Genomic DNA, 23,245 nt, shown 5'->3' with positions numbered 1-23,245 from the left:
ACATCCATGCACACCAGCCCGATCTGTCCACCGGGTCCCCTGGGCCCGAGGCCAAAACAACAGGACACACCCTGTCCTGGCAGTGGGGGCCTGGGCTGGAGCCTCAGAAGTTCCCTCCAGCTCTCATCCTGCCCAGAACAACGAGGATTTCCTTCATGTGGGGACACCGGAAGCACACACCCGTTTTCCCAGCTACTCAGGTGGAGGCTGAGATCTGAGGATCACAGTTGGAGGCCAGCCCGGGGCAGGAAAAGTCTGTGAGACTCTCACCAATGAACCACTCAGGCCACGAGTTCAAGACCCACAACTGACCCTCCCCCCCAAAAAAAATCACTCCTCAAAGAAGGGGTACCACCCCCCACTTCACCTCAGATAAATCACAACCCCCCCAAAGAATCCTCGACACTACAGTGATGTGGCTCAATAGGACTTTGTCTCGATTCTCTGAGGATCCACTTTGCCCCCCAACTTTTTTTTCTTCCCCTTCTCCCATAAATCTTCAGCTGACGGACCAGTGGCTCCCCACGGACCGGGCACCCCCCACACACACACCCCAACCCCCCCCAAACCCCACTGCTGTCCACCACGGCAGCTACGGCCTTAGAGATCCTTGGGCCTTTTCTAGGATCTCTTCTCTGATCTTGGGGTAGTTGGGGTATTGCAAGAGGACCTGGGAAGAGAAGAACTTGGGGTGATGGTCAGCCCCAGGCCGGGGTCCCAGCACCCCCCCCCAACCCTCAGCAGGTGGCTCCCGCACATGGTGACAGATCTCGATGGCTTCCACGAACTTCTTGTCCTTCAGGTAGTTGAAGGCCAGCTTGAAACCTAAGGGGGGGACAGCATTGGAGGGGACACCGAGCCCCGGTGCACCCAAGAATGTCTTCCCCTCCCACCTCTGCTCATCAGGGGACAGACTTTGAGTTCCGGCCTCAAGGGAGAGGTGGGTCAGCTCTGGTCAGATCCCACCTCCACCCCCCCCATTTGTGCCCCACCCCCCCTCTTCCCCCCCCCCCCCCAGGCTGGCTGCCCCCCCTCACCGATGGCCGGGTTGCTGTGGTGACTGTATTTCCAGGCCAACTCATAGTTGGTGGCCGCATCTTTGTAAGACTGCTCCTTCTCCATGATGAAGCCCATGTACTCGTAGGCTTTGGCGCAGGACTGGGGGGGCAGGCAGGGAGGGGGGGATGCCACTCAGAACCCCTCGCCCACAGGAAGGGCGTGGCTCACGCCTGCCATCCCTGCTACTCAGGAGGCCGAGATCCGGAGGATCGCGGTTCAAAGCCAGCCTGGGCAAGGAAAGTCCGTGTCTGGACATCTGGGCCCTGAGTTCAAGACCCAGGAGTGGCACAAAGTTAGGTGTTGGTGTGAAGCCCTTTGTACCAAACTTTCCTGCGCTCCTGGCTGCCCAGAGGCTTGCCCCCCCACCCCCAGTCCGGGGTCTCCCTCAACTGAGCCCCTTCTGAGCACCCTCCCTCCCCCCCCCAGGCCCTGTCTTTTGTGCCTGTCCTGGGGCTTGAACTCAGAGCCTTGTAGCTTTCTCGCTCAAGGCTGGTGCTTAACTGCTTGCCCAACAGCTCCCCCCTGTGGTTTTTGCTGGTTCACAGGAGATCAGAGTCTCAGGGGCTTGCTTCTCCCAAGTTGGCTTGGAACTGCGATCCTCCGGATCTCAGCCTCCCGAGTGGTCACGATTCCCGATGTGCTCTGGGGTCTGCCCTCCCCCTGCCCCCCCAGATCTGGACCACCCCATCCCCCTTTCCCCTGGGTGCTCGCCTTGTTGTAGCGCACGCAGCGCCGGAGCAGCTCAACGGCCAGATCGAACTTGCCAGCGGTGCAGTGCAGATGCGCCAGCAGCAACCACGCGCGTTCCAGGGCGTCCGCTTCCCCCGGGGTCCACACCGCCCTGGCCAGGCGCTTGAGCTGCGTGCGTGCCTTGGGGATCTGCTGCAGCAGCGTGTAGGCCTGGGCCAGCGCCAGTAACGCTGCTGCATTCTCTTTCTGTCCCGGGGTGGGTGGGGTGTGGTGTAAGGTCAGAAATGTCCCCCCCCCCCCCCCCCCCCCGCCAGCCCCAGGCCCTTTGCACGCACCTCGGCCTGGGCCAGCTCCACGAAAGCCACCAGAGCGGCCTCCACCTGCGCACGCGCACCCCCGTGCAGCAGACACAGGCCGCGAAGCAGCCGCAAGCGTGCAGGGCCCGGGTCTGAGGGCGGTGGGAATTCTTGTAGTAACCGCTCTGCCGTGCGCAGCCCCTGAGGCCGGGACCCAGCCCTGGGGGGGCGGGGGGAGGGAGGCTGGCATCATGATCCTGGACACGGTACGTGTCCGAGAGAGTCACAGCGTTGCTGGGATTGTACACCTGGTGCACACTGTATAGGTTACACACTATTGCTAAACGCCATAGCAGCATCGGTTCGCTGAGATACGTATAGATAATAGAATTCATACGTTCTTCTTAGTCCTAACTCCTGGGGCTTGAACTCTGGGCCTGGGCGCTGTCCCTCAGCTCTTCAGCTCGAAGGCTGGCGCTCTACCACTCGAGCCACGCCTCCATGTCTGGTGGTCTATTGGAGGGAGGAATCTGGACCTTTCAAGGCTGGCCTTGAACCGTGATCCTCAGATCTCAGCCTCCTGAGCGGCTGGGCTGCCAGGCTGAGGATCTCTGTGGTAGGTGGCCGCCCAATCACAGGGCCTGTGGATCCCCTGCCCCTCCTTCCACCCCCCCTCCTTACTTGCTCTCGGCCCCCGTGTTCTCGAACACCTCTCCCCCCAAGATCTCGTCATCGGGGTTCAGGCAGATCCGCACCATGTAGTCCGTGGCCTCCTGACCCCATGTGGTATCCTTGCGGGCCTTGTTCAGGAACTTCAAGGCCTCGTTTGGCCGTCCGACGTGCCTGGAGTTGGAGGGAGTTAAGACCCCAAGAATGTAATGCTCGCGTCTGCCATTCTCGCAGGAGGCTGAGACCTGGAGGATCACAATTAGAGGCTAAGCCCGGCCAGGAGCTGCCATCCCAGCTGCTCAGGGGGCTGAGATCTAGAGGATCTCGGTTCAAAGCCAGCCCAGGTGGGAAAGTCTGTGAGATTATGTTGCATAAATCACCCCCCCCCAAAAGCCAGACATGGAGCTGTGGCTCAAGTGGTAGAGCGCCAGCCTTGAGCAAAAGCAGCTCAAGGACAGCGCCCAGGCCCTGAGTTCAAGCCTCAGGATTCATTGGCCAAAAGAGAGAAGAGGGGGTGGGAGGAAAGGCCCTGAATTCAGTCCCCAGGATGAGCACAAAACCAACCAACAAAGAAAACCCAGGGTTTTCCTTGAGCCTCTTTGTGCTCAAGGCTGGGGCTCTACCACTTTGAGCCCTGTAAATGGCGCCACTTCTGGTTTTCCGGGTGGCTCACTGGAAATGAGTCTCACCAACTTTCCCCAGCCCTGAGCTGGCCTCCAAAGGAGATACTCCGGATCTCAGCCTCCTGAGTAGCTGGGATGACAGGCATGAGCTACCAGCCCCCGGCTTCCTCTTGGTTTATTGAAAGCAAGACCCCTGCATCTCCCCCCTTCTCCCCCCACCCCCCCCACTCCAGCTCCGCTCACCAGTAGTAGATGCCCTTGCAGTAGTTGAAGCCAGGCTCCAGCACCACCCTGCTGGACCCCTTCTTGGCCAGCTCGAAGAAAGTGGGTGCCTCCTCCAGCCTGCCACTGCGGCGGAGCAGATCGATCAACTTGTTAAATACCACGAAGTCGTCTGAGAAGAAATCAGGCCGAGTTGATCTTTCGCCAGGCTCAGGGATGGCGTCCAGGCCCCGGGTGGCCTTCTAGTGGTGATCACAGGAAGGCCGGATTACCTGGACACTTCTCCAGGACCTGGCGGTAGTGACCGATGGCTGCTTCGTAGTTCTGCTTGCGGAACATCAGGTCAGCAAGCATCTGTCAGGAGACAGGCAGGGCGGGCTGGGGGGATATGGTGCTGTGGCTTCAGCGGTAGTGAGCTAGCCCACAAGTGAAAAGGCTCAGGGCCCCGAGTTCGAGCCCCGGGACTGGCAAAGGAGAAAAAAGGAAAAACACACAGGTGCCAGATTACGGGCAGTGGGTACAGGCGGTGGGCGTGGCCTCCCCTGAGCCAATCCACATCACCCCTGGGCTCAGTGGGCGTGGCTTCCCTGGAGCCCATCAATGTCATCCTCTGTGCTTAGTGGGCGTGGTTTACCCTGAGCCAATCACATCACCCCTGGGCTCAGTGGGCGTGGCTTTCCTGGAGTCCATCAATTTCATCGTCTGTGCTTAGTGGGCGTGGTTTACCCTGAGCCAATCAAGTTCACCCCTGTACTTGTTGGGCGTGGCTTCCCTAGAGCCCATCAATGTCATCTTCTGTGCTTAGTGGGCGTGGCTTTCCTGGAGCCTATCAATCTCCACCCCCCAGCTGGGCGTGGCTTCCCTGGAGCCCATCAATTTCATCTTCTGTGATTAGTGGGCGTGGTTTACCCTGAGCTAATCAACATCACCCCTGTGCTCAGTGGGCGTGGCTTCCCTGGAGCCCATCAATGTCATCTTCTGTGCTTAGTGGGCGTGGTTTACCCTAAGCCAATCAAGTTCACCCCTGTACTTGGTGGGCGTGGCTTCCCTAGAGCCCATCAATTTCATCCTCTGTGATTAGTGGGCGTGGTTTACCCTGAGCCAATCCACATCACCCCTGTGCTCAGTGGGCGTGGCTTCCCTGGAGCCTATTGATTTCACCCGCTGTGCTCAGCTGGGCTTCGTAGTGGGTCCAGGCCTGGCAGGTGTCAGGGGCCACACCCCGACTTTTCTCTATAGAAGCCCCCGGGTGGGAAGCTGGGGGCTCCCACTGGAACAACTGGAAATAATCTCTCCCTTCCACCCCACCCCAGGGGAAGCCGCTGGGTGCGGTCCTGGGGTCCCATGATGGGGGGGAGGGGGTCCCCGCTAACCACAGAGGTGGACGCGTCATCCTGTGACGTCTGCAGGAGCATGGAGCACTGGTCCTCGCACAGATCCAGGTTTCCCTGCAGCAGATGGAGCCGCGCCAGCTCCAGCACCACCTGCCCAGGCCAGAGGCAATCAATCGATCAATCAATACCACCAATCAATCAATCAATACCACCTGCCCAGGCCAGAGGCAATCAATCAATCAATACCACCTGCCCAGGCCCGATGCAATCAATCAATCAATACCACCTGCCCATCAATCAATACCACCTGCCCAGGCCCGATGCAATCAATCAATCAATACCACCTGCCCAGACGTGATGCAATCAATCAATCAATACCACCTGCCCAGGCCGGATGTAATCAATCAATCAATACCACCAATCAATCAATTATTATACCTGCCCAGACCCGATGCAATCAATCAATCAATCACTACCACCTGCCCATCAATCACTACCACCTGCCCAGGCCGGATGCAATCAATCAATCAATCAATACCACCAATCAATCAATCAATACCACCTGCCCAGGCCCGATGCAATCAATCAACCAATCAATACCACCTGCCCAGGCCAGATGCAATCAATCAATCAATACCACCTGCCCAGGCCAGAGGCAATCAATCAATCAATACCACCAATCAATCAATCATACCACCTGCCCAGGCCGGATGCAATCAACCAACACCAGCTGCTCAAGGCTGGTGTTCTACCACTTGGAGTTACATACAATGCCACTTCCGGTTTCCTGGTGGTTCACTGTACATCAGAGTCTCACGGACTTTCCTGCCCAGGCTGGCTTTGAACCGCCATCCTCAGATCTCAGCCTCCTGAGAAGCTAGGATTGCAGGCGTGAGCTACAGAGCCTGGCTCCTTTTCTTTCGTTTTCTTTGTCTCCAGTAGGAAGGCTTGAACTCAGGGCCTGGGCGCTGTCCCTTAGGTTTGTCCACTGAAGGCCTGGTGCTCTACCACTTGGGCCACACCTCCACCGCTGGCCAGGAGCCGGTGGCTCACATCTGTCATCCCAGTGACGCAGGAGGCAGAGATTGGGAGGATCACGGATGGAGGCCAGCCCGAGTCAGGAAAGTCCATGAGCCTCTTTATCTCCCACGAAATCATCAGGAAGTGGGGCCACATGTGGCCAGCCTTGAACGAGGTCTGGCCTCCACCTCTGAGCCAAGACTCAACGGCTCTTGAGCGGTGGAGCAGCATGTGGACCCAAGGGTCACCCACCTTGTTGTCAGTGGGCGCGTAGCAGAGGGCATCCTTGTAAGCCCGTACGGCTTTGGCGTAATCCTCCTCCGCTGCATAGTGCTCCCCACACTGGATGCAGATGGAGGAGGCCAGTTGCTTCTGGGTGGGGATGATCTCCGGCTGCTCCATTGGGGCCCGCTTTAGCACCTTGGTCTGCACATCTAAGGCCTTGGCGGAAAGCAAACCAGCTGGGCTGGTGAACCCTAAATCCCAGGGCAGAGTCCTCGGGGCGGGAAGGGGGGGTGGCAAGGGGAGGTAAACCCGGGCCCTGAGCAGGTGTGTGTGTGGGGGGGGTCTGGGGGTCCAGCAGAAAAACCCCGCCAATCTGTAGCCTGGTGCTGGTACCTCACACTGGTCATCCCAGATCCCTGGGAGGCTGAGATCTGGAGGATGGCGGTTGGAGGCTGGTGCATGGTGGGGAAAGCCCGTGAGCCCCTGATCTCCCAGGTACCACCAGCCTTGAGCTGGGGGGCAACGCGCCTGGGCTCTGAGTTCAAGTCCCCGGACCGGCACGCATGCGCATGTGCACGCACCTTGCCCAGCGTCTCAGCCACCTCCTCCTTTTTGTGGCTCTTGTAGACTTTGGCTAACATCAGCCAGCGCTGCACCTGATCCATCATGGGCGCCAGGCCTTTGGCTGTGAGAGGGAATCTCCATCAGTGGGGGGGGGGGGGCGGTTGGGAGTGGTGGGAGGGGGGGTGAAGCTGCGCATGCGTTCCAAGGGCGGCTGTACCAGACTCGCGCTCCAGGGCCTGCTTCAGCACCTTCTCCGCCTTGCTGAACTTCTTCAGCTTGAGCAACAGCTCAGCCAGATCGCAGCACAGGAAATCCTGCCCGCTCATCTTCTGCGCCGCCTCGTAGTAATTGATCGCCTGGGTGGCAAGGGAGACCATGGTGGGGTTTTGTGCTTTAGGGGGAGGGTGGGGGACCCCTGAGAATGACCAGGTCCCCGGGACAGGGCTCGGTTAAAGACAGAATGACAAAAGTCATGGGCCTCGGTGGCCCCTGCCCGTCATTCTAGGAACTCAGGGAGGCTGAGATCCGGAGGATCGTGGTTCGAAGCCAGCCCCGGGGAAGGAAAAGTCCGTGAGACTCTCATCTCCGACGGATGACTCAGAAAAAAAGCCAGAAGTGGTGCCGTGGCTCAAGGGATAGAGCGCCAGGCTTGAGCAAAGGGAGTTCGGGGACAGCCCCAGGCCCTGAGTTCAAGCCCCAGGACTGGCAGAAGGAAGGAAGGAAGGGAGAGAGGGAGGGAGGGAAGAAAGGAGGGAGGGAGGGACAGGTGAATTTGGTCTTTGGCAAGCTCCTCAAGCAGGGAGCTGGGGTAAAACAGCCATTTTGCACCCTCCCCGGCCTCCCTCCCCCAGCCTCCGTCCCCCAGCCTCCCTTCCCGGCCTCCTGCCCAGGCCGGCTGGACCTTGCTGTACTGGTGAGTCTTTACGTAGGCTTGTCCGATCCTGCTCACCAGCCCGGCGTCGTGGGGGTTCTTTTTGTAGGCCTCCTCGTACACTTCCAGGGCCTTCTCAGGCTGGCGGAGGGGAGGAGGGGGGCGTGGGTGTAGGTGGGTGTGGGGGCGTCCTTCCGTGGGCCCCCCGCCCGCGGCCCCCCGGCCCCGCACCTCCTGGATGTTCATGTAGGCGTCGCCGAGGAGCAGGCTGGTGTGCGGGCCCGGGAGATGCTCACACAGCTCTCTGCAGGGGAAGCAGCATCGGGGCTCACGCCTGGCATCCCAGCTCCTCAGGAGGCTGAGGTCTGAGGATCGTGGTTTGAGGCCAGCCCCGGGGCAGGGAAGTCCGTGAGACTCTCATCTCCAAGGAAGCAACCGAGAACACCGGAAGTGGCGCCATAGATGGCTCCATGGGGTAGGGCGCCAGCCTTGAGTGAAAGAGCTCAGGGACAGCGCCCGGGCCCTGAGTTCAAGTCCTGGGATTGGTGCAATAAGGAAGAAAGGTAGGAAGGAAGGGGGGAGGGAGAAAAAAGACAGGAAGGAAGGAGGGAGAGAAGGAAAGGAAGGAAGGAAGGAAGGAGGGAGGGAGGGAAGGAAAGGAAGAAGAAAGGAAGGAGGGAGGGAAGGAAGAAAGGAGGGAGGGAAGGAAGGAGGGAAGGAAGGAGGGAAAGAAGGAGGGAGGGAAGGAAGGAAGGAAGGAGGGAGGGGAGGGAGGGAAGGAGGGAAAGGAGGGAGGGAAGGAAGGAGGGAGGGAAGGAAGGAAGGAGGGAGGGAGGGAAGGAAGGAAAGGAGGAAAGAAGGGAGGGAAGGAAGAGAAGGAAGGAGGGAGGGAAGGAAGGAGGGAAAGAAGGAGGGAGGGAAGGAAGTAGGGAGGGAAGGAAGGAAGGAGAGAGGGAAGGAGGGAGGGAAGGAGGGAGGGAAGGAAGGAGGGAGGGAAGGAAGGAGGGAAAGAAGGAGGGAGGGAAGGAAGGAAGGAGGGAGGGAGGGAAGGAAGGAAAGGAGGAAAGAAGGGAGGGAAGGAAGAGAAGGAAGGAGGGAGGGAAGGAAGGAGGGAAAGGAGGGAGGGAAGGAAGGAAGGAGAGGAAGAAGAAAGGAAGGAGGGAGGGAAGGAAGAAAGGAGGGAGGGAAGGAAAGGAGGGAAGGAGGGAGGGAAGGAAGGAGGGAAAGAAGGAGGGAGGGAAGGAAGGAAGGAAGGAGGGAGGGAGGGAGGGAAGGAGGGAAAGGAGGGAGGGAAGGAAGGAAGGAGAGAAGGAAGGAAAGGAGGGAAGGAGGGAGGGAAGGAAGGAGGGAGGGAGGGAAGGAGGGAGGGAACGAAGGAAGGAAGGAGGGAGGGAGGGAGGGAGGGAACGAAGGAAGGAAGGAGGGAGGGAGGGAGGGAGGGAGGGAAAGAAGGAGGGAGGGAAGGAAGGAGGGAGGGAGGCAGGAAGGGAAGGAGGGAGGGAAGGAAGGAGAGTAGGGAAGGAAGGAGGGAAGAAGGGAAGGAGGGAGGGAGGAAGGGAGGAGGGAGGGAAGGAAGGAGAGTAGGGAAGGAAGGAAGGAAGGAGGGAAGGAGGGATGGAAGGAAGAGAAGGAAGGAGGGAGGGAAGGAAGGAAAGGAAGAAGAAAGGAAGGAGGGAGGGAAGGAAGAAAGGAGGGAGGGAAGGAAGGGAAGGAAGGAAGTAGGGAAGGAAGGAAGAAAGGGGAGAGGGAAGGAAAGGAGGGAAGGAGGGAGGGAAGGAAGGAGGGAAAGAAGGAGGGAAGGAAGGAAGGAAGGAAGGAGGGAGGGAGGGAGGGAAGGAGGGAAAGAAGGAGGGAGGGAAGGAAGGAGGGAGGGAAGCAGGAAGGGAAGGAGGGAGGGAAGGAGGGAAGGAGGGAGGAAGGGAGGAGGGAGGGAGGGAGGAAGGGAAGGAGAGTAGGGAAGGAAGGAGGGAAGGAGGGATGGAAGGAGGGAGGGAGGAGGGAGGGATGGAGGGGGGAGGGAGGAGGGAGGGATGGAGGGGGGAGGGAGGAGGGAGGGATGGAGGGGGAGGGAGGGGGGAGGGAGGGGGTGCTGGGAGGGGGTGCTGACCGGTAGCAGCTGATGTAGAGGTGCGGGTCGCGGCGTGTGCGCAGGTAGATGTGGGCCATCTTCTGGCGGGCGTCAGCGTAGCCGGGCTGCGCGGGGCCCACGCCGCGCAGCGTGGTGAGGGCGGCGTCCACGGCGCCCTTGCTCAGGGCCAGGTCCACGTTGGCCAGCGTGACGCGGGCCTCCTCGGGCGTGCCGCTGAACTGGTGCACGGCGTCCTGCATGACCTTCGTGGCTTCGTGCTGCCAGCCACGTGGGCGCGGGGGGAGAAGGAGAGCGGGCTCAGCTGCTGGGTTTGGAGGCCGGGATCCGGAGGACCGTGGTTGGAGGCCGGCCTGGGCAGCGGAGTCCCTGAGAAACTCTCATCCCCCACGAACCACCCGAACACCGGGGCCGTGGCTCAAACATGCTGGCCTCGGGCAGAGGGGTTGGGGGGCAAAGCAGCACCCAGGTCGTGAGTTCAAATCCCAGGACGGATGAAAAACCACACAACCTTCAAACCCCCGGGAGCTGGCTTCCTGGCCCTGTCAGCCGCCCCCCTTCCCCATCAGGGTTAGGGGGGTCCCTCACCAGCTCCCCGTTGAGCCGGAGCGCATCCACCAGCTCCAGCAACACCGAGGCCCGCTCGCCGGGACGCAGCGGGGGCGCCCGGCGACTCCGGGGTCCCCCCTCCTCGCCCTTCCCCCGGGGCAGCGCCGCGATCATCTTCAGGGTCTTCACGGCCTCGGCGTGCTCCCCGGATTTGTTAAGGGCTCTGGCCTTGATGAAGTGGTACAGGGGGTAGTCTCGAACCTGCAGACGAGAGACACAGACAGACAGACAGACAGACAGAGAGCGAGCACAAGGCCTCAGACCAGGCTCCAGGGGAGCCTGGGGAGGCCCCATTTCCCCTGATAAGGGGGTGTGGCAAGTCTGGGGGCCATGGCGGGGTCCCCCCCACCCCCCCCCCCCGCCAGATACCTGGAAGTTATGGCTGACGCCCAGCTCCAGACAGTGCGCACACATGGCGAAGTTGCCCTGGGCCAAGTGGACCTGCGCCAGCAGCAGGTGCGCGTCTACCCACGCGGGGTCCAGCTCCAGGCAGCGCTGCAGTGAGTTCTGCGCCGTCTCGAGGTCTCCTGCAATTATGGGGGGGCCGGAGGGAGTCCCCAGGCTAGAACTCAGGACCCCAGGTGCTCGCCTCTGCTTTTCTGGGTGGTTCATTTTGCCTCTCCCCCCCCCCACACCCACCCAGGGTTGGCTTGGAACCGCGATCCTCCGGATCTCGGCCTCCTGAGCCATTGGGATGGCAGGCGGGAGCCACCTCGAGCCATCCTAAGGTTTCACTGACCACAGGAAGCTGCACAAAGCGGAAAGCCAGCCAGCCACAGGTCTGGGGACCCCCTTTTCCCCCTCCAGGCTAGCGAGAGAGGGGGAGGACGGGTTGTTGGTGTGTGTGGGGGGGGGGTCCAGGATTTGAAGGTGGAAAGAGCCAAACGCAGGTGGCTCGTGCCTGTCATCCTAGCTACTCAGGAGGCTGAGAGCGGAGGATCACGGTTCAAATCCAGCCGGGGAGACTCTGATCTCCCATGAACCACCAGAAAACCGACGCCATATAAGTGGTAGAGCACCAGCCTTGAGCTGAAGAGCTCAGGGACAGCGCCGGGGCCCTGGGTTCAAGGCCCAGGACCAACGAAAAGGAAAAAAAAAAAAAATGAGCTGGAAGGGACAGGAGGCCCGGCATGGGAGGCCGGGAAAGGGAGGCCCAGCGAGGGAGGCCGGACCCACCCGAGAGGAAGTTGACCTCCGCCATCACAAGCAGGGCGTCCATCATGGCCGGCGCGGCCTTCAGCACGGGGCTCAGGATCATGGCAACTTGCTTCAGCAGTGGAGACACCACCTGGCCGGGGGGGCGGGGCTGTGGGGGGACGCAGAACATTCCAGAACCTTCCCACAGCACCCCCCCTCCCTCCCTCCCTCCCTTTTTTGCTGTCTTGAGCTTTGGCGCTCTATCCCTTGAGCCACAGCTCCGCTTCTGGCCTTGGGCTGGCTTCACTGGAGATCAGAGTGATCTGGTTTTGAACCGCGATCCTCCGGATCTCCTGAGTGGCGGTCTCCCCGCGCATGCGCCCTGAATCCTCCCCGTCCCCCCTACTTCACCTGCTTGGGGCAGAAGCGCAGCAGCTCCCTGGCCACGCCGACCAGAAAGAGGGGATCGAGCTTCTCGAAGTACTCAGGGCTGAGGGGCAGCGTGTGCATGGCGGAGAAATGGAGCTCCACCACCTCCCTGAGCAGGGCAGGGGCCGCCTGCTCCCCGGGGGGCTTCTTCGAGGCCAGGAGGGCCTGCAGGAACACCAGCACCTGTGTCCACAACGCCGGGTTGGCAGCAAGAACTGAGAGGGAAGACCCGGCCTCCGAGATCCAGAGGATCGTGGTTTGAGGCCAGCCCCGGGGGCAGGGAAGTCCGTAAGGCTCTTATCCCCACCAGAAAACCAGAAAGGGGGGACACCGCCTTATATCGAGGGCTCAAGTGGTAGAGCGCCAGCCTCGCGCACAAAGAAGCGCAGGGACAGCGCCCAGGACCCGAGTTCAAGTCCCAGGACCGGCAAGGAAACCCCCAGGATGGTCCCGGGCTGGTACCTCGGACTTGCCCAGAGACTGCTGCACCTCCTTCAGGAACTCCAGCTGCTGAGAGGCCTCCTCCAGCTGCCCTTGTAAGATGTGACACCAGATGTTCCCTAGAACGGAGGCCGAAGAGGGTGAGCAGCCGGAGGCTGAGATCCGGAGGATCGTGGTTCCACACCAGACGTGTGAGCCCCCCCCCCCCCCGCCCGCACCCACCTGTCAGGACGGCCATATTGTCCTCCTGCAGCTTGGTGGCTTCGTCGTACCAGGTGCGCGCCTCCTTCGGCTGGTTCTGCAGGAGGTACAGGTAGCCCAGCTCCGTGGCCGCCAGGCCGCAGCTGGGCGCAGCCGTGAAGACTCGCTCCAGGAAGCTGCTCACCAGGTGGACCACTTCCTGCTGTCTCCCACACTGCGGGACAGGACACAGGGGTTGGATCATCCCGGCCACTCCGGAGGCTGAGGCCGGAGGATCGCCGGTGGAGGCCAACCCAGCCAGATGCGTCTGAGAGGACTCTTCTCTCCAAGGAAGTAGAAGTGGTAGAGCCCCAGCCCCAGCCCTGAGCAAAAAGCAGCTCAGGGACAGCGCTCAGGCCCTGAGTTCAAATCCCAGCTCTGGCATTAAAAACACAAAAGCTGCAAGTGGAGCCCTGTGGCTCAAGTGAGTGGCAAAATGCTGGGCTGGAGCCATGGTTCAAGTGGTAGAGCTCCAAGTTCATGCAGTTGCTCGGGGCTGGCTTGGAACCACGATCCTCCGGATCTCAACCTCCTGAGTGGGAGCCACCGGCACCCGGCTACGATGACACAGGACGTGGGTCCCCAGTGGGAAGGCCACATGGGTGCGGGGAGCCCCTGGAGGGAAAGGCAGAGAAAAGCCATTGGTCGGAGGCCGGGAGCCATCTTCTTACCAGTCTGCTAACTGGGAGAATCTTCTTGAGGTGGAGGTTCCAGTTTCGAGGTTCCTTTGTCTCCAGGGCCTTAATCAGATTCCCCACGCAGTTGGCAGCCTGGCAGGACACACGGATGGACGTGAATGTGACAGGCAGGAGCCCCTAGCCTGGTACCCAGGGTTGTCTGTTTATTTATTTACTCTGATTTACTGCCCGGCCCACTTACCAGGATGGCGTTTCCTTCTCTGGCCAGCTCGTGCACAGCTAGGATCTGGCAGGCATCGATATTGTTTTCGTCTTTTTCAAGGATTCTGGAGGAGAAACCACGTGCGTGCGCAGGGCTTGGTGTGCGTGCGCACATGCGTGTGCGTGTGTGTCACGAAGTAAGTTTGTTTGAAAGGCGACCAAAAGCATAAAGAAGGGGAGAGATTTGCCACCAGGCCACAGCCCTCCTGGAGGGTGGTTTATATACCTCCAGGCTCCGCCCCCGATTCCCCAGCTGCACGCTGATTGGGCGATGGCTGATGCAGGTGCACTGCTCTGGGCTCTTTTCCACTGGTTGAGTGGACACAGGGCGTGTGCGCTCTGGCCCTTTTCATTGGTTGAGTGGACACAGGGCGTGTGCGCTCTGGCCCTTTTCATTGGTTGAGTGGACACAGGGCATCTCCACTATGATGTGTTGTCTGCCATTTTAGGCCCGTTACATTTTGGGGGGCTGTGTGTGTGGGGGGGAGAGGGGGATGTTCTGGGACAGGGCCTGGACGCTGTCCCTGAGCCTCTCTGGACTCAAGGCTGATGCTCTATACCCCTTGAGCCACAGCGCCACTTCTGGCTTTTTATTTTCCTCTGGGCAGTTTGGTGGAGATCAGAGTCTCAGGGTGCCCAGGCTGCCTTCGAACCGCGATCCTCTAGATTTCAGCCTCCTGAGAAGCTGGGATGACAGGCGTGAGCCGCCGGTGCCCGCCACCCGTGTGATTCTCTATCAGCACCCCCCAGGCTTGGAAGAGAATGGTGGGGGTGTGTTTGGCCTGGTGAGCTGCACCCCACTCACCTGTGTCCGGTCTCCACAGTCTGCTCCCAGTCATGGCAAGCTAAGAAGAGCTGCATCTTCAGGACCAGGGCGGGCAGGAAGCCCCCGGATGCCACGGCCATCTGGTTGGCGGCCTCCAGGGCTCCTGAGTAGTTCTGGTGCATCATGAGATACGTTGCCTTTGGGGGGAAAACAGAGTGTGACAAATAGATGAATCAGAAGGCAGTAGCCGGGCGCTGGGGGGCTCACGCCTCGCGTTCCGGCTACTCAGGAGGCTGAGATCCAGAGGATCGCGGTTCAAAGCCAGCCTGGACGGACTCATCTCCAATCAGCCACCAGAAAACTGGAAGTGGCGCTGTGGCTCAAGTGGTAGAGCGCCCTCAGCAGGAAGGAGCCAGTTCTGGGGTGGAGGTGGGGAGGGGGGCCATTGTGTGACCCTGGGCTGGCCCTGCGGTGACTTCTCTTGGCCTAGGCTTCTCATCCACCAGAAGGGGAGGCCTGAGGTCTTGTGATAGGTCTCTGCCTCCTGTCACTCCGTTGGGAACCCGCCCTCTTCTCCCCTGTGGCTCCGCCCACCTTTCCCATCAGCCCCAGCAGGTCTTTGGTGTCTTGAGTCCCCTGGTCCAGATACTTGATGGCTTTCTTCACCAGGTGCGGCTTGTCCGAGGTGAGGTCCACCCAGCCCTTGAGGACGAGGCCCTGGGTGTGAATAAGTGGGGGACACAGAGCTCTGGGCCCTGCTGACTCAGGCCACCACCTGCCCCCCACCCTCTCTTAATTTTATGCCCATCCTGGGACTTGAACTCGGGGCCTGGGCCTCTGTACACAAGGCTGGCACTCTGCCGCTTGGCTTTCTGAGTGGTTCCTTGGAGATCAGAGACTCACGGACTTTCCTGGCCCAGGCTGGCCTGGGACCGCGATCCTCCGGATCTGAGCCTCCTGAGGAGCTGGGATGACGGGTGTGAGCCCCCCCTCTCCCCCCCAACAGGCCTAGAACTGGGACTCCTTTTGGGGTGTCGTGGGGATTTCCATGGCTGGTCCTCGTGGTGGCAGGTACCTCTCTGGCGTTGCTGGAGGCCTTCAGCATGTGGTCGACGTATTCCCGGGCCTTCTCGTGTCGGCCCACGAGCCACAGGAAGATCCCGGCGTAGTAGAAGGCGGCATGGCTGGCATGCCGGCGTAGCTCCTTCAGGCTGCTCTCCAGATCCTGGATGGCCTCCCGATCTACCCGCCCCAGGGTGGGAAGACAGGGCGAAGGGGTCACACACCAGGGAGTATAGTAGCTCACGCCTGCCATCCCGGCTACTCAGGAGGCTGCGATCGGAGGATCTCACATAGATAACTGCCCCCCCCAAAGCTGGGAGCGGCTCCAGGCCTTCTGTGGGAGAAAGCCAGAGCGCTGGCGGGCCTGGCGATGGGCCTGCTCTGAGTGGCTCGACTCACCGTGGGCATGGTGGATTCTGTAGGCATACAGCAGAGCCATGACGGAGCAGAGGGTCAGGTGTGGATGGTTCTGCATGTTCTCCAGCTCACTGATGGCGTCTCCGACGCACCCTGCCAACAACAGGCTGGCCTGGGCCTCCAGGTCTGAGCCCAGAGGCCGGGCACCATCTTCCTACACCCAGATCTGAAAGGATCCCGAAGCCTGGAGGTGTGTTGTAACGGTGGCTGGCACCAGGAGCACCAGCTGCCAGAGGTGGACAGGTAGGCCCAGGCACCGAGGCTCACGCCTGCCATCCCAGCTACTCAGGAGGCTGAGATCTGAGGATCGTAGTTTGAGGCCAGTCTGGCCAGGAAAGGGCGTGAGACTCTTATCTCCAACTCACCACCAGAAAACCAGAAGTGGCGCCGTATGCATACATACGTATGTATGTATGACTCAAGTGGTGGAGCGCTAGCCTTAAGCAAAAAGAGCGCAGGGACGGTGCCCAGGCCCTGAGTTCAAGTCCCAGGACCGACTAAAACAATTAGAACAAAACAAAACCAAAAAACAAGGAGTTCTGGCCTGTACCTTCCCTGAGGAGTCCATAGGCCTTGAAGAACAGCAGCCCGGGGTCGCCGCTGAATTTCTCCAAGCCGTGGGCCGCTGTCTGCTGGACCTGGTTAAAGTACTGCTCCTGGCTGTAATAAATGATCTCAGCCTGTGCAGAGAGAGAGACAGAGAAGGAGGGAGGAGGGAGGGAGAGAGAGGGGGGGGGAGGATCAGGGCTCCTTTTGCAAAAGGGACCAAGCAAGCACAGGAAGAGGCTGGGAAGGTGGCTCGGTGGTAGAGTGCACGCTTAGCACGCATGAAGCCCCGGGTTCGAGCCCCAGGACGGGCAATAATAAAATACAATAATCACAAAGCAGTGAGTGTGCGCAGGCGCGTCGGATGCGAGTCCAGGACGCGTGTGCAGCTGCGAGCGCGTCTGTGGATGGGGGGCGACGGCACTCACAGTCCGGGTAGACTGAGGCAGGACGCGTGGGGCCCCGCGGGGCGGGTGGGGGGTGCGGGGAGGGGAGCCCCGGGCCGGCCACCCACCACGAAGGAGGAGGCGTCGCCGCAGTTCATCGCGGGGGGCCGCGATCGCGGGGAATCCAGGTCCTGGGGGCCGGGGGTGGAAGACTCGACAGTGCGCATGCGCGCGCGTCCTTGGCAACCAGGTTGCTAGGGGCGGCGACGCCGGCAGCGCGCCGGCGCGTCCTCGGCAACCAGGCGGCCGCGCCGGTTGCTAGGCGACGCCGCGCGTGAGTGGGCGTGGCTCCGACCCTGCGCCCTCACGTCACCGGCGGCGGAAGTGCCGCCACACGCATGCGCGCTGGCGCGGCCAGGCCGGACGGGAGCGGGAGCGGCTGCCATGGGCCTGGGCGCCAGCGCCGAGCAGCCGGCCGGGGGCGCCGAGGGCTTCCACCTGCACGGGGTGAGCCAGGCGTGCGCGCGTGTGCGCGTGCGCGGCGTCCGGCGCCTCAAGGCCGCGTCCTGGGCAGCGGGGGCGCCGAGGGGCTTCCGCCGGCGCGGGGTGAGCGGCGCATGCGCGTGCGTGCGTGCGTGTGCGCATGCGCGGCCAGGCCGCGGTGGAATCCGGGCCACCCAGGGGGGCGGAGCTCCGTCCGAGACACCCACGTCGCGGGTTCGAGTCCGACCCCAGACTTGGGGGCCTGGGAGAGGTAGGTGAGGGAGGCCGGGACTAAAGGAGGTGCACGACTAGCCGTGCGTGGTGTGTGCGGACAGGTGCAGGAGAACTCGCCCGCCCAGCAGGCCGGCCTGGAGCCCTACTTCGACTTCATCATCACCATCGGACACTCGAGGCTGGTGAGGTTTTTCCCGTCAGTTGTGGGATTTGAACTCGGGGCACTGCGACCCTGAGCTGCTCTCCGTGTTTGGCTGACTCTGGAACAGCGATCCTCCCGATCGCAGCCCCTGGGGGTCGGGGGAAGCCAGGCCGACTGGGCCTCGGAAGAAGCCCGCCCCGTTATTCCCTTTCCACGAACGCAGAACAAGGGCAGCGACACGCTGAAGGCGCTGCTGAAGGCGAACGTGGAGAGGCCGGTGAAGCTGGAGGTGTTCAGCATGAAGACCATGCGCGTGCGCGAGGTGGAGGTGGTACCCAGCAACATGTGGGGCGGCCAGGGCCTGCTGGGGGCCAGCGTGCGCTTCTGCAGCTTCCGCCGGGCCAGCGAGCAGGTGTGGCACGTGCTGGTGAGTCCCGGATGGGCAGACAGACAGCTTCTGTGGGGTCAAAAAGACGACTCTGGGCTCTGTCAGGCGCAGATGGCGCCCGCCTGTCATCCCAGCTACTCAAGAGGCTGAGATCTGAGGATCACGGTTCAAAGCCAGCCCCAGGCAGGAAAGTCCGTGAGACTCTCATCTCCAAGGAACCACCAGAAAACCGGAAGTGGCGCTGTGGCTCAAGTGGTAGAGCACTAGCCTTGAGCTGAAGAGCTCAGGGACAGCATCCAGGCCCTGAGTTCAAGTCCCACCACTGACACAAAACTCCTGGGCTCCATCTGGCCTCGCTCAGCTCCTCCCTGCCTCCCTCCCTGCTCGGCCGACCCTGCCTTGTGCTGGCCTGGATGCTCAATTTAGGGCCCTGAGGGTCCCTACTTGGTAGTTGTTATTAATGTACTATTACTACTTTGCTGTTAAATGTATTATTTACTTTGCTTATTTTTATGATGCTTTATTCTTATTCATTTTTTTGTTGTTGTTGTTGGTTGTGGGGCTTGAACTCTGGGCCTGGGCGCTGTCCCTCAGCTCTTCAGCTCAAGGCTAGCGCTCTACCACTTGAGCCACAGCGCCACTTCCGGTTTCCTGGTGGCTCATTGGGCCTCTCCTGCCCGGGCTGGCTTTGAACCATGATCTTCAGATCTCAGCCTCCTGAGTAGCTGGGATTCCAGGCGTGCTCCCCAGTGCCAGGCTGTGCAGTGCGGTGCCTGGGGTGGGTGGGTGGGGCTGAGGGGGGGTTGAGCCCTCCTCCCTCCCCCCCCTCCCTGTCTCCCCAGGGCTGAAGCTGTCACTGTAACCCCTCCAGGACGTGGCACCCTCCTCCCCGGCCGCCCTGGCCGGTCTGCGTCCCTACACTGACTACGTGGTGGGCTCGGATCAGATCCTCCAGGAGGTGAGGGGGGCCCCCCGGGGTGGGGCGGACGTCTGGGGAGGCAGGGAGCTGCAGCTCGGGTCTCCCTGTCCCCCCACGCAGTCTGAGGACTTCTTCTCGCTCATCGAGTCCCACGAGGGCAAGCCGCTCAAGCTCATGGTGTACAACTCCGAGTGGGATGCCTGCCGCGAGCTCACCGTCACGCCCAACGCGGCCTGGGGCGGGGAAGGAAGGTACTGCCTGTAGTCCCGGACTCGCAGGCCTGGGGTGAGGACTTGGGGTGGCCGTGGAGCGGGTGGGCCCTGTGCCTTGCCCTGCTGCTGCTATTCATTCCTTGCACTCGCTACTGAGACTCGAACTCAGGGCCTCGGGCTCTGTCTTTAGCTTGAACCCCAGGCTGCTGCTCTACCACTTGAGCCACGCCTCCATCTTCCCTCCTTTCCCCTTTCCTGCCCTGCCTGAGGCCGGGTGGGCAGGGCCTGTGTTTGCAGGTGAGCTGTTTTGTTAGTTACTTAGTCAGATGAGATACTTTGTTAAGATACTCTGTTAGCTATTTGGTTGGCTATTTAGTTAGCTGAGATAGTTTGTTAGCTACTTGGCTGAGTGAGAGTCTTCCTTAAGCTCCTCCGTTAGATGAGGTACTTGGTTAGATCTTGGTTAGATAAGATATTTTGTTAGGTGTTTCATTAGATGAGATATGTGGTTAAATGAGATATTGTGAAGTTAGATGAGATACTGTGTGGTTAGATGAGATACTGTGTGGTTAGATGAGATACTGTGGGGTTAGATGAGATACTATGTGGAACTCTAGAGAGCTGGGTGAGGCTGGGTAAGGTGAGATGCTCCAGCCTTCGCTTCCCCCCCTACCCCCCCCCCCCTCAGTCTAGGGTGTGGCGTGGGCTACGGCTACCTGCACCGGATCCCCACTCAGCCCTCCAGTCACCCCAAGAAGCCGCCCAGAGCCCCGCCGCCTGATGCCCCGCCGCCGGGTACCCTAGCCCAGGACCATGCCCCGCCTCCAGACACCCCGCCCGGACCCCCACCTGCTCCGGACCCGGAGCCCCGCCCACTCCAGAGCGACTACCAGGAGGTCAGCAGCAGCGGGGAAGGGAGGCTGCTGCTCCAGGTCTGCCATGCGCAGAAGGCCCCGACACCACCCGGACGTGCCCGGAAATCTGTGCCCTGTAGCCCGGCGCCATAGCTCACACCTGTCATCCCAGCTACTCAGGAGGCTGAGATCTGGAGGATGGCAGTTCATAGCCAGCCCAGGGCAGGAAAGTCCGTGAGACGCTCATCTCCGATAAACCACAGGAAAAAGCTGGAGGTGGTGCTATGGTTCAAGTGGTAGAGCACCCAGCCTTGCACAAAAAGCAGCTGAGACAGTGCCCAGGCCCTGAGTTCAAGCCCCAGGACCCGCACACAAAGCTTAACAGCTGTTTTTGGAAGGCTTGGGGAGCAGACACCCCAGCTTTTAATTTTTTAATTTTTTTTGATGTCTATCCTGGGGCTTGAACTCATGGCCTGGGCACCATCCCTGAGCTTTTTCCACTCAAGACTAGCGCCACTTCTGGCTTTTTCTGGTGGTGGTTCACTGGAGATGAGGGTCTCATGCACTTTCCTGCTCTAGCTGGCTTTGAACCGCGATCCTCCAAACCTCAGCCTCCCGAGTGGGTGGGCTGACCGGCGTGAGCCACGGGCATCTGGCGGGAGGCAGCGCTTCCTGAGACCCCGGGGAGGCTGTGGGGAAGGGGGCTGCGAGTCAGTCATGGTCCTGAACTACAGGAAGGCCTGCACATAGCGGTCGGGTGATTGAGATGGGGTCCTCACCCTGGGCGGCTCCCAACGGCTGGTCCTTTCGCTCCTCTCTCCCTGACGTCCCCAGGCCCTGCTCCAGGTCCCAGGCTTCTTCCCAGAGGAGCAGCCCCCCGTCCCGGGGAGCCCCAGCCATGCCGCCCCGGACCTGGGGGTGCTCCCGTGCTCCATGGAGATTCCTCTTCAGCCTCCACCTCCAGTACAGAGAGTCATGGACCCAGGTACTGAGCCAGGCCTCCAGGGGAGGAAACTGAGGCACCCGGAACCCGTGGGGCTTGAACTCGGGGCTGGGTGCTGTCCCTGAACGCTTTCGCTCTGCTGTGGGAGCCACAGCACCACTTCCGGTTTCCTGGTGGGTTCACTGGAGAGGAGACTCGGGGACCTTCCCGCCCTGGCGCGCTCCAACTGCGATCCTCCAATCTCAGCCTCCTGCGTGGCCAGGGTGACAGGCGTGAGCTGTCAGCCCATGGTGGCAACTGGGATTCCCGGCCCTGAAGCGGGGTACAGGCTCAGGGGTCTGATTGACCCCTTGCTGGTCTCACGCAGCACTGCCGGGCACTGGGGTAGCGCCTGTAGTCCAGGCATGACAGGTTAGGTTACTTTAGTTGCACAACTAACTGGACTCAGATCACAGGCCCTTTGCACACACCGACCCTAGGAGGGGGTCGGAGCCTCCTTGGGGGTGGGATCAGGTGGATTTCTCCAGAACAAGGCGGAGAGTTCTTCCAGCCAAGAGGCCTGCCTGGCCACCAGGCAGAGACCGAGCCTTACGCCTGTCATCCCATCTCCCCAGGAGGCTGAGATCTGGAGGATCGCGGTTCAAAACCAGCCTGGGCAGGAAAGTCCCCGCGAGACTATCTCCAATGAACCAGCAAAAAGCCGGAAGTAGAGGTGTGGTTCAAGTGGTAGGGCGCCAGCCTTGATTAAAAAAAAGCAAAACAATCAGGGACAAGCCAGGTCCTGAGTTGAACCCCACTGGACCTGGTGTCAATAATAACAGCTGTGTCCGTCTCCCCCAGGCTTCTTGGAGGTGTCTGGCATCTCGCTCTTGGATAGCAGCCGAGCCGGTGTGGGGCCGGGCCGGGTCTCTCCCCCAGCCTTGGGACGGGAGGACGTGGGCTCCAGTGGCAGCTCCCATGAGCGCCTAGGTAAGTGACTTGAACTTGGTGTCCCCCCCCCCACTCGCTGTGTGGCAGCGATTTCCCATAGGGGGACCCCCAAATGCCTCTTTCCAAGTTGGAGCACATCTTGTCAAAGCCTGGTGCTTGCTGGGCGCTGGTGGCTCACGCCTGTCATCCCAGCTTCTCAGGAGGCTGAGATCTGAGGCTCCAGGTTCAAAGCCAGCCCGGGCAGGAAAGTCCACGAGACTTCTTATTTCCCATGAACCACCCAGAAAACAGGAAGTGGCGCTGTGGCTCAAGTGGTAGAGCGCTGGCCTTGAGCTGAAGAGCCGAGGGACAGTGCCCAGGCCGAGTTTGAGCCCTGGGACCCACAAAAACAAAGCCCTGGGTGGTGGTATTGGGCAGGTGGGGGTTTTTGCTGGCTTCAGCACCATGCTCCCAGGTTTTTGAGGCCTGATTCCCATGCGTCTAACTCTTGTGCCATTACTGGGCCTTGAACTCACGGCTTGCTCATCCCTTGGCCCATGCTCCGCCTCTTTTGTCGGTGGTAGGTCTTGAACTCGGGGCCTGGGCGCTGCCCCTCCGCTCTTCAGCTCAGGGCTGGCGCTCTACCCTTTGAACCGCAGCGCCACTTGTGGTTTTCTGGTGGTTGGTGGGCGATCAGAGTCTCGGGGCCTCTCCTCCCTGGGCTGGCTTTGAGCCGCGACCCTCGGGTCTCGGCAGCCCGGGCGCCTTCCTTCCTTCTTGCAGGCGAGGCCACGTGGTCGGGCTCGGAGTTCGAGGTCTCCTTCCCGGACAGCCCCGGCGCCGCGGCCCCGGCCGATCTGCCCCGGCTGAGCCTCCCCGACAGCCTCACGGCCGCGGCCTCCCCGGAGGACGGGCTGTCGGCCGAGCTGCTGGCGGCGCAGGCGGAGGAGGAGGAGGAGGAGGAGGAAGGGGAGGAGGAGGCGGAGGCCGCCCCGCGGGGGATCTGACCGCGAGGCCCCGCCCGGCCGTGGCGGGCTCTGGGGTGCCCCGGGGCCGGGGCCCCCTCCCCATCGGGGGGAGCACGAGACGGGCAAGGAGGCCGTGGGGGGCCCGCCCCGCTGCCGTCCAGCTCTGGGCTGCCCCGGGCCGGCTGCAGAGGCTGGAAGGTTCTCCAAGGTTCTGGCTCCCGGGAGGAGGGGCCTGGATGAGGATGAGGCCACAATAAACCATGAGCCGCTGCGGGGCTGTGGCGCCGAGGCTTTTATTCCGCCGGGTGGAACCTTCTGGAAGGAGCGGCTGGGGTGGGGCCAGGCTCCCCGGGTCGCTGCTGGTCGGTTGCGGCCACCCCGGCCCGGGGCTGGCGGCTCCACCCGTCACCCCAGCTACCCGGAGGCTGGGATCCGAGGATCGCGGTTCAAAGCCAGCCCGCGCGGGAAGGTCCGTGAGACTCCGATCTCCAGTGAACCACCAGAAAACTGGAAATGGCGCTGTGGCTCAAGCGGTAGAGCGCCAGCCCTGAGCTGAAGAGCTGAGGGGCAGCGCCCGGGCCCCGAGTGAGAGGCGGCGGGCG

The 23,245-nt window shown here is 61.3% G+C and overlaps 2 protein-coding genes across 5 annotated transcripts; one reads left to right on the top strand and one right to left on the bottom strand.

Moving 5' to 3' along the window:
* Positions 1-573: 573 nt before the first annotated feature.
* Positions 574-16,823, bottom strand: Ttc21a (tetratricopeptide repeat domain 21A). Of its 2 annotated transcripts, none has more exons than XM_070017464.1 (29): positions 16,720-16,823; positions 16,210-16,339; positions 15,642-15,752; positions 15,256-15,422; positions 14,775-14,897; positions 14,220-14,377; positions 13,395-13,479; positions 13,187-13,285; positions 12,498-12,690; positions 12,297-12,394; positions 11,817-12,017; positions 11,445-11,574; positions 10,638-10,795; positions 10,248-10,469; positions 9,681-9,919; positions 7,805-7,877; positions 7,604-7,714; positions 6,920-7,058; positions 6,720-6,823; positions 6,166-6,354; positions 4,933-5,043; positions 3,832-3,913; positions 3,581-3,731; positions 2,727-2,888; positions 2,085-2,265; positions 1,771-1,995; positions 1,038-1,158; positions 758-825; positions 574-670 (listed from the first exon to the last, which is right to left on the bottom strand). In XM_070017464.1, the coding sequence occupies exons 1-29, from the start codon at positions 16,816-16,818 to the stop codon at positions 593-595; spliced, it is 4,008 nt and encodes a 1,335-aa protein (XP_069873565.1). In that variant the 5' UTR covers positions 16,819-16,823; the 3' UTR covers positions 574-592. The 2 variants fall into 2 exon arrangements, with proteins under 2 accessions (XP_069873565.1, XP_069873566.1); XM_070017465.1 differs by having other exon boundaries at positions 11,817-11,999.
* A 163-nt stretch (positions 16,824-16,986) lies between these two features.
* Gorasp1 (golgi reassembly stacking protein 1) lies at positions 16,987-22,914 on the top strand. Of its 3 annotated transcripts, none has more exons than XM_070017462.1 (9): positions 16,987-17,098; positions 17,410-17,490; positions 17,674-17,862; positions 18,710-18,796; positions 18,878-19,008; positions 19,658-19,865; positions 20,658-20,808; positions 21,607-21,735; positions 22,432-22,914. In XM_070017462.1, exons 1-9 carry the CDS (start codon positions 17,036-17,038, stop codon positions 22,680-22,682), a joined length of 1,290 nt encoding a protein of 429 aa, XP_069873563.1. In that variant the 5' UTR covers positions 16,987-17,035; the 3' UTR covers positions 22,683-22,914. The 3 variants fall into 3 exon arrangements, with proteins under 3 accessions (XP_069873563.1, XP_069873562.1, XP_069873564.1); XM_070017461.1 differs by having other exon boundaries at positions 17,674-17,877; XM_070017463.1 differs by having other exon boundaries at positions 16,988-17,098; positions 17,674-17,877; positions 22,459-22,914.
* The last annotated feature ends 331 nt before the right edge of the window (positions 22,915-23,245 follow it).

This window comes from Dipodomys merriami, unplaced genomic scaffold (genome assembly GCF_024711535.1).
Source record: "Dipodomys merriami isolate MVZ:Mamm:240054 unplaced genomic scaffold, mDipMer1.0.p SCAF_125, whole genome shotgun sequence".
Classification (NCBI taxonomy): domain Eukaryota; kingdom Metazoa; phylum Chordata; class Mammalia; order Rodentia; family Heteromyidae; genus Dipodomys; species Dipodomys merriami.
The sequence above is the reverse complement of the archived record's forward strand: the minus strand, read 5'-3'. Positions and strand labels throughout refer to the sequence as shown.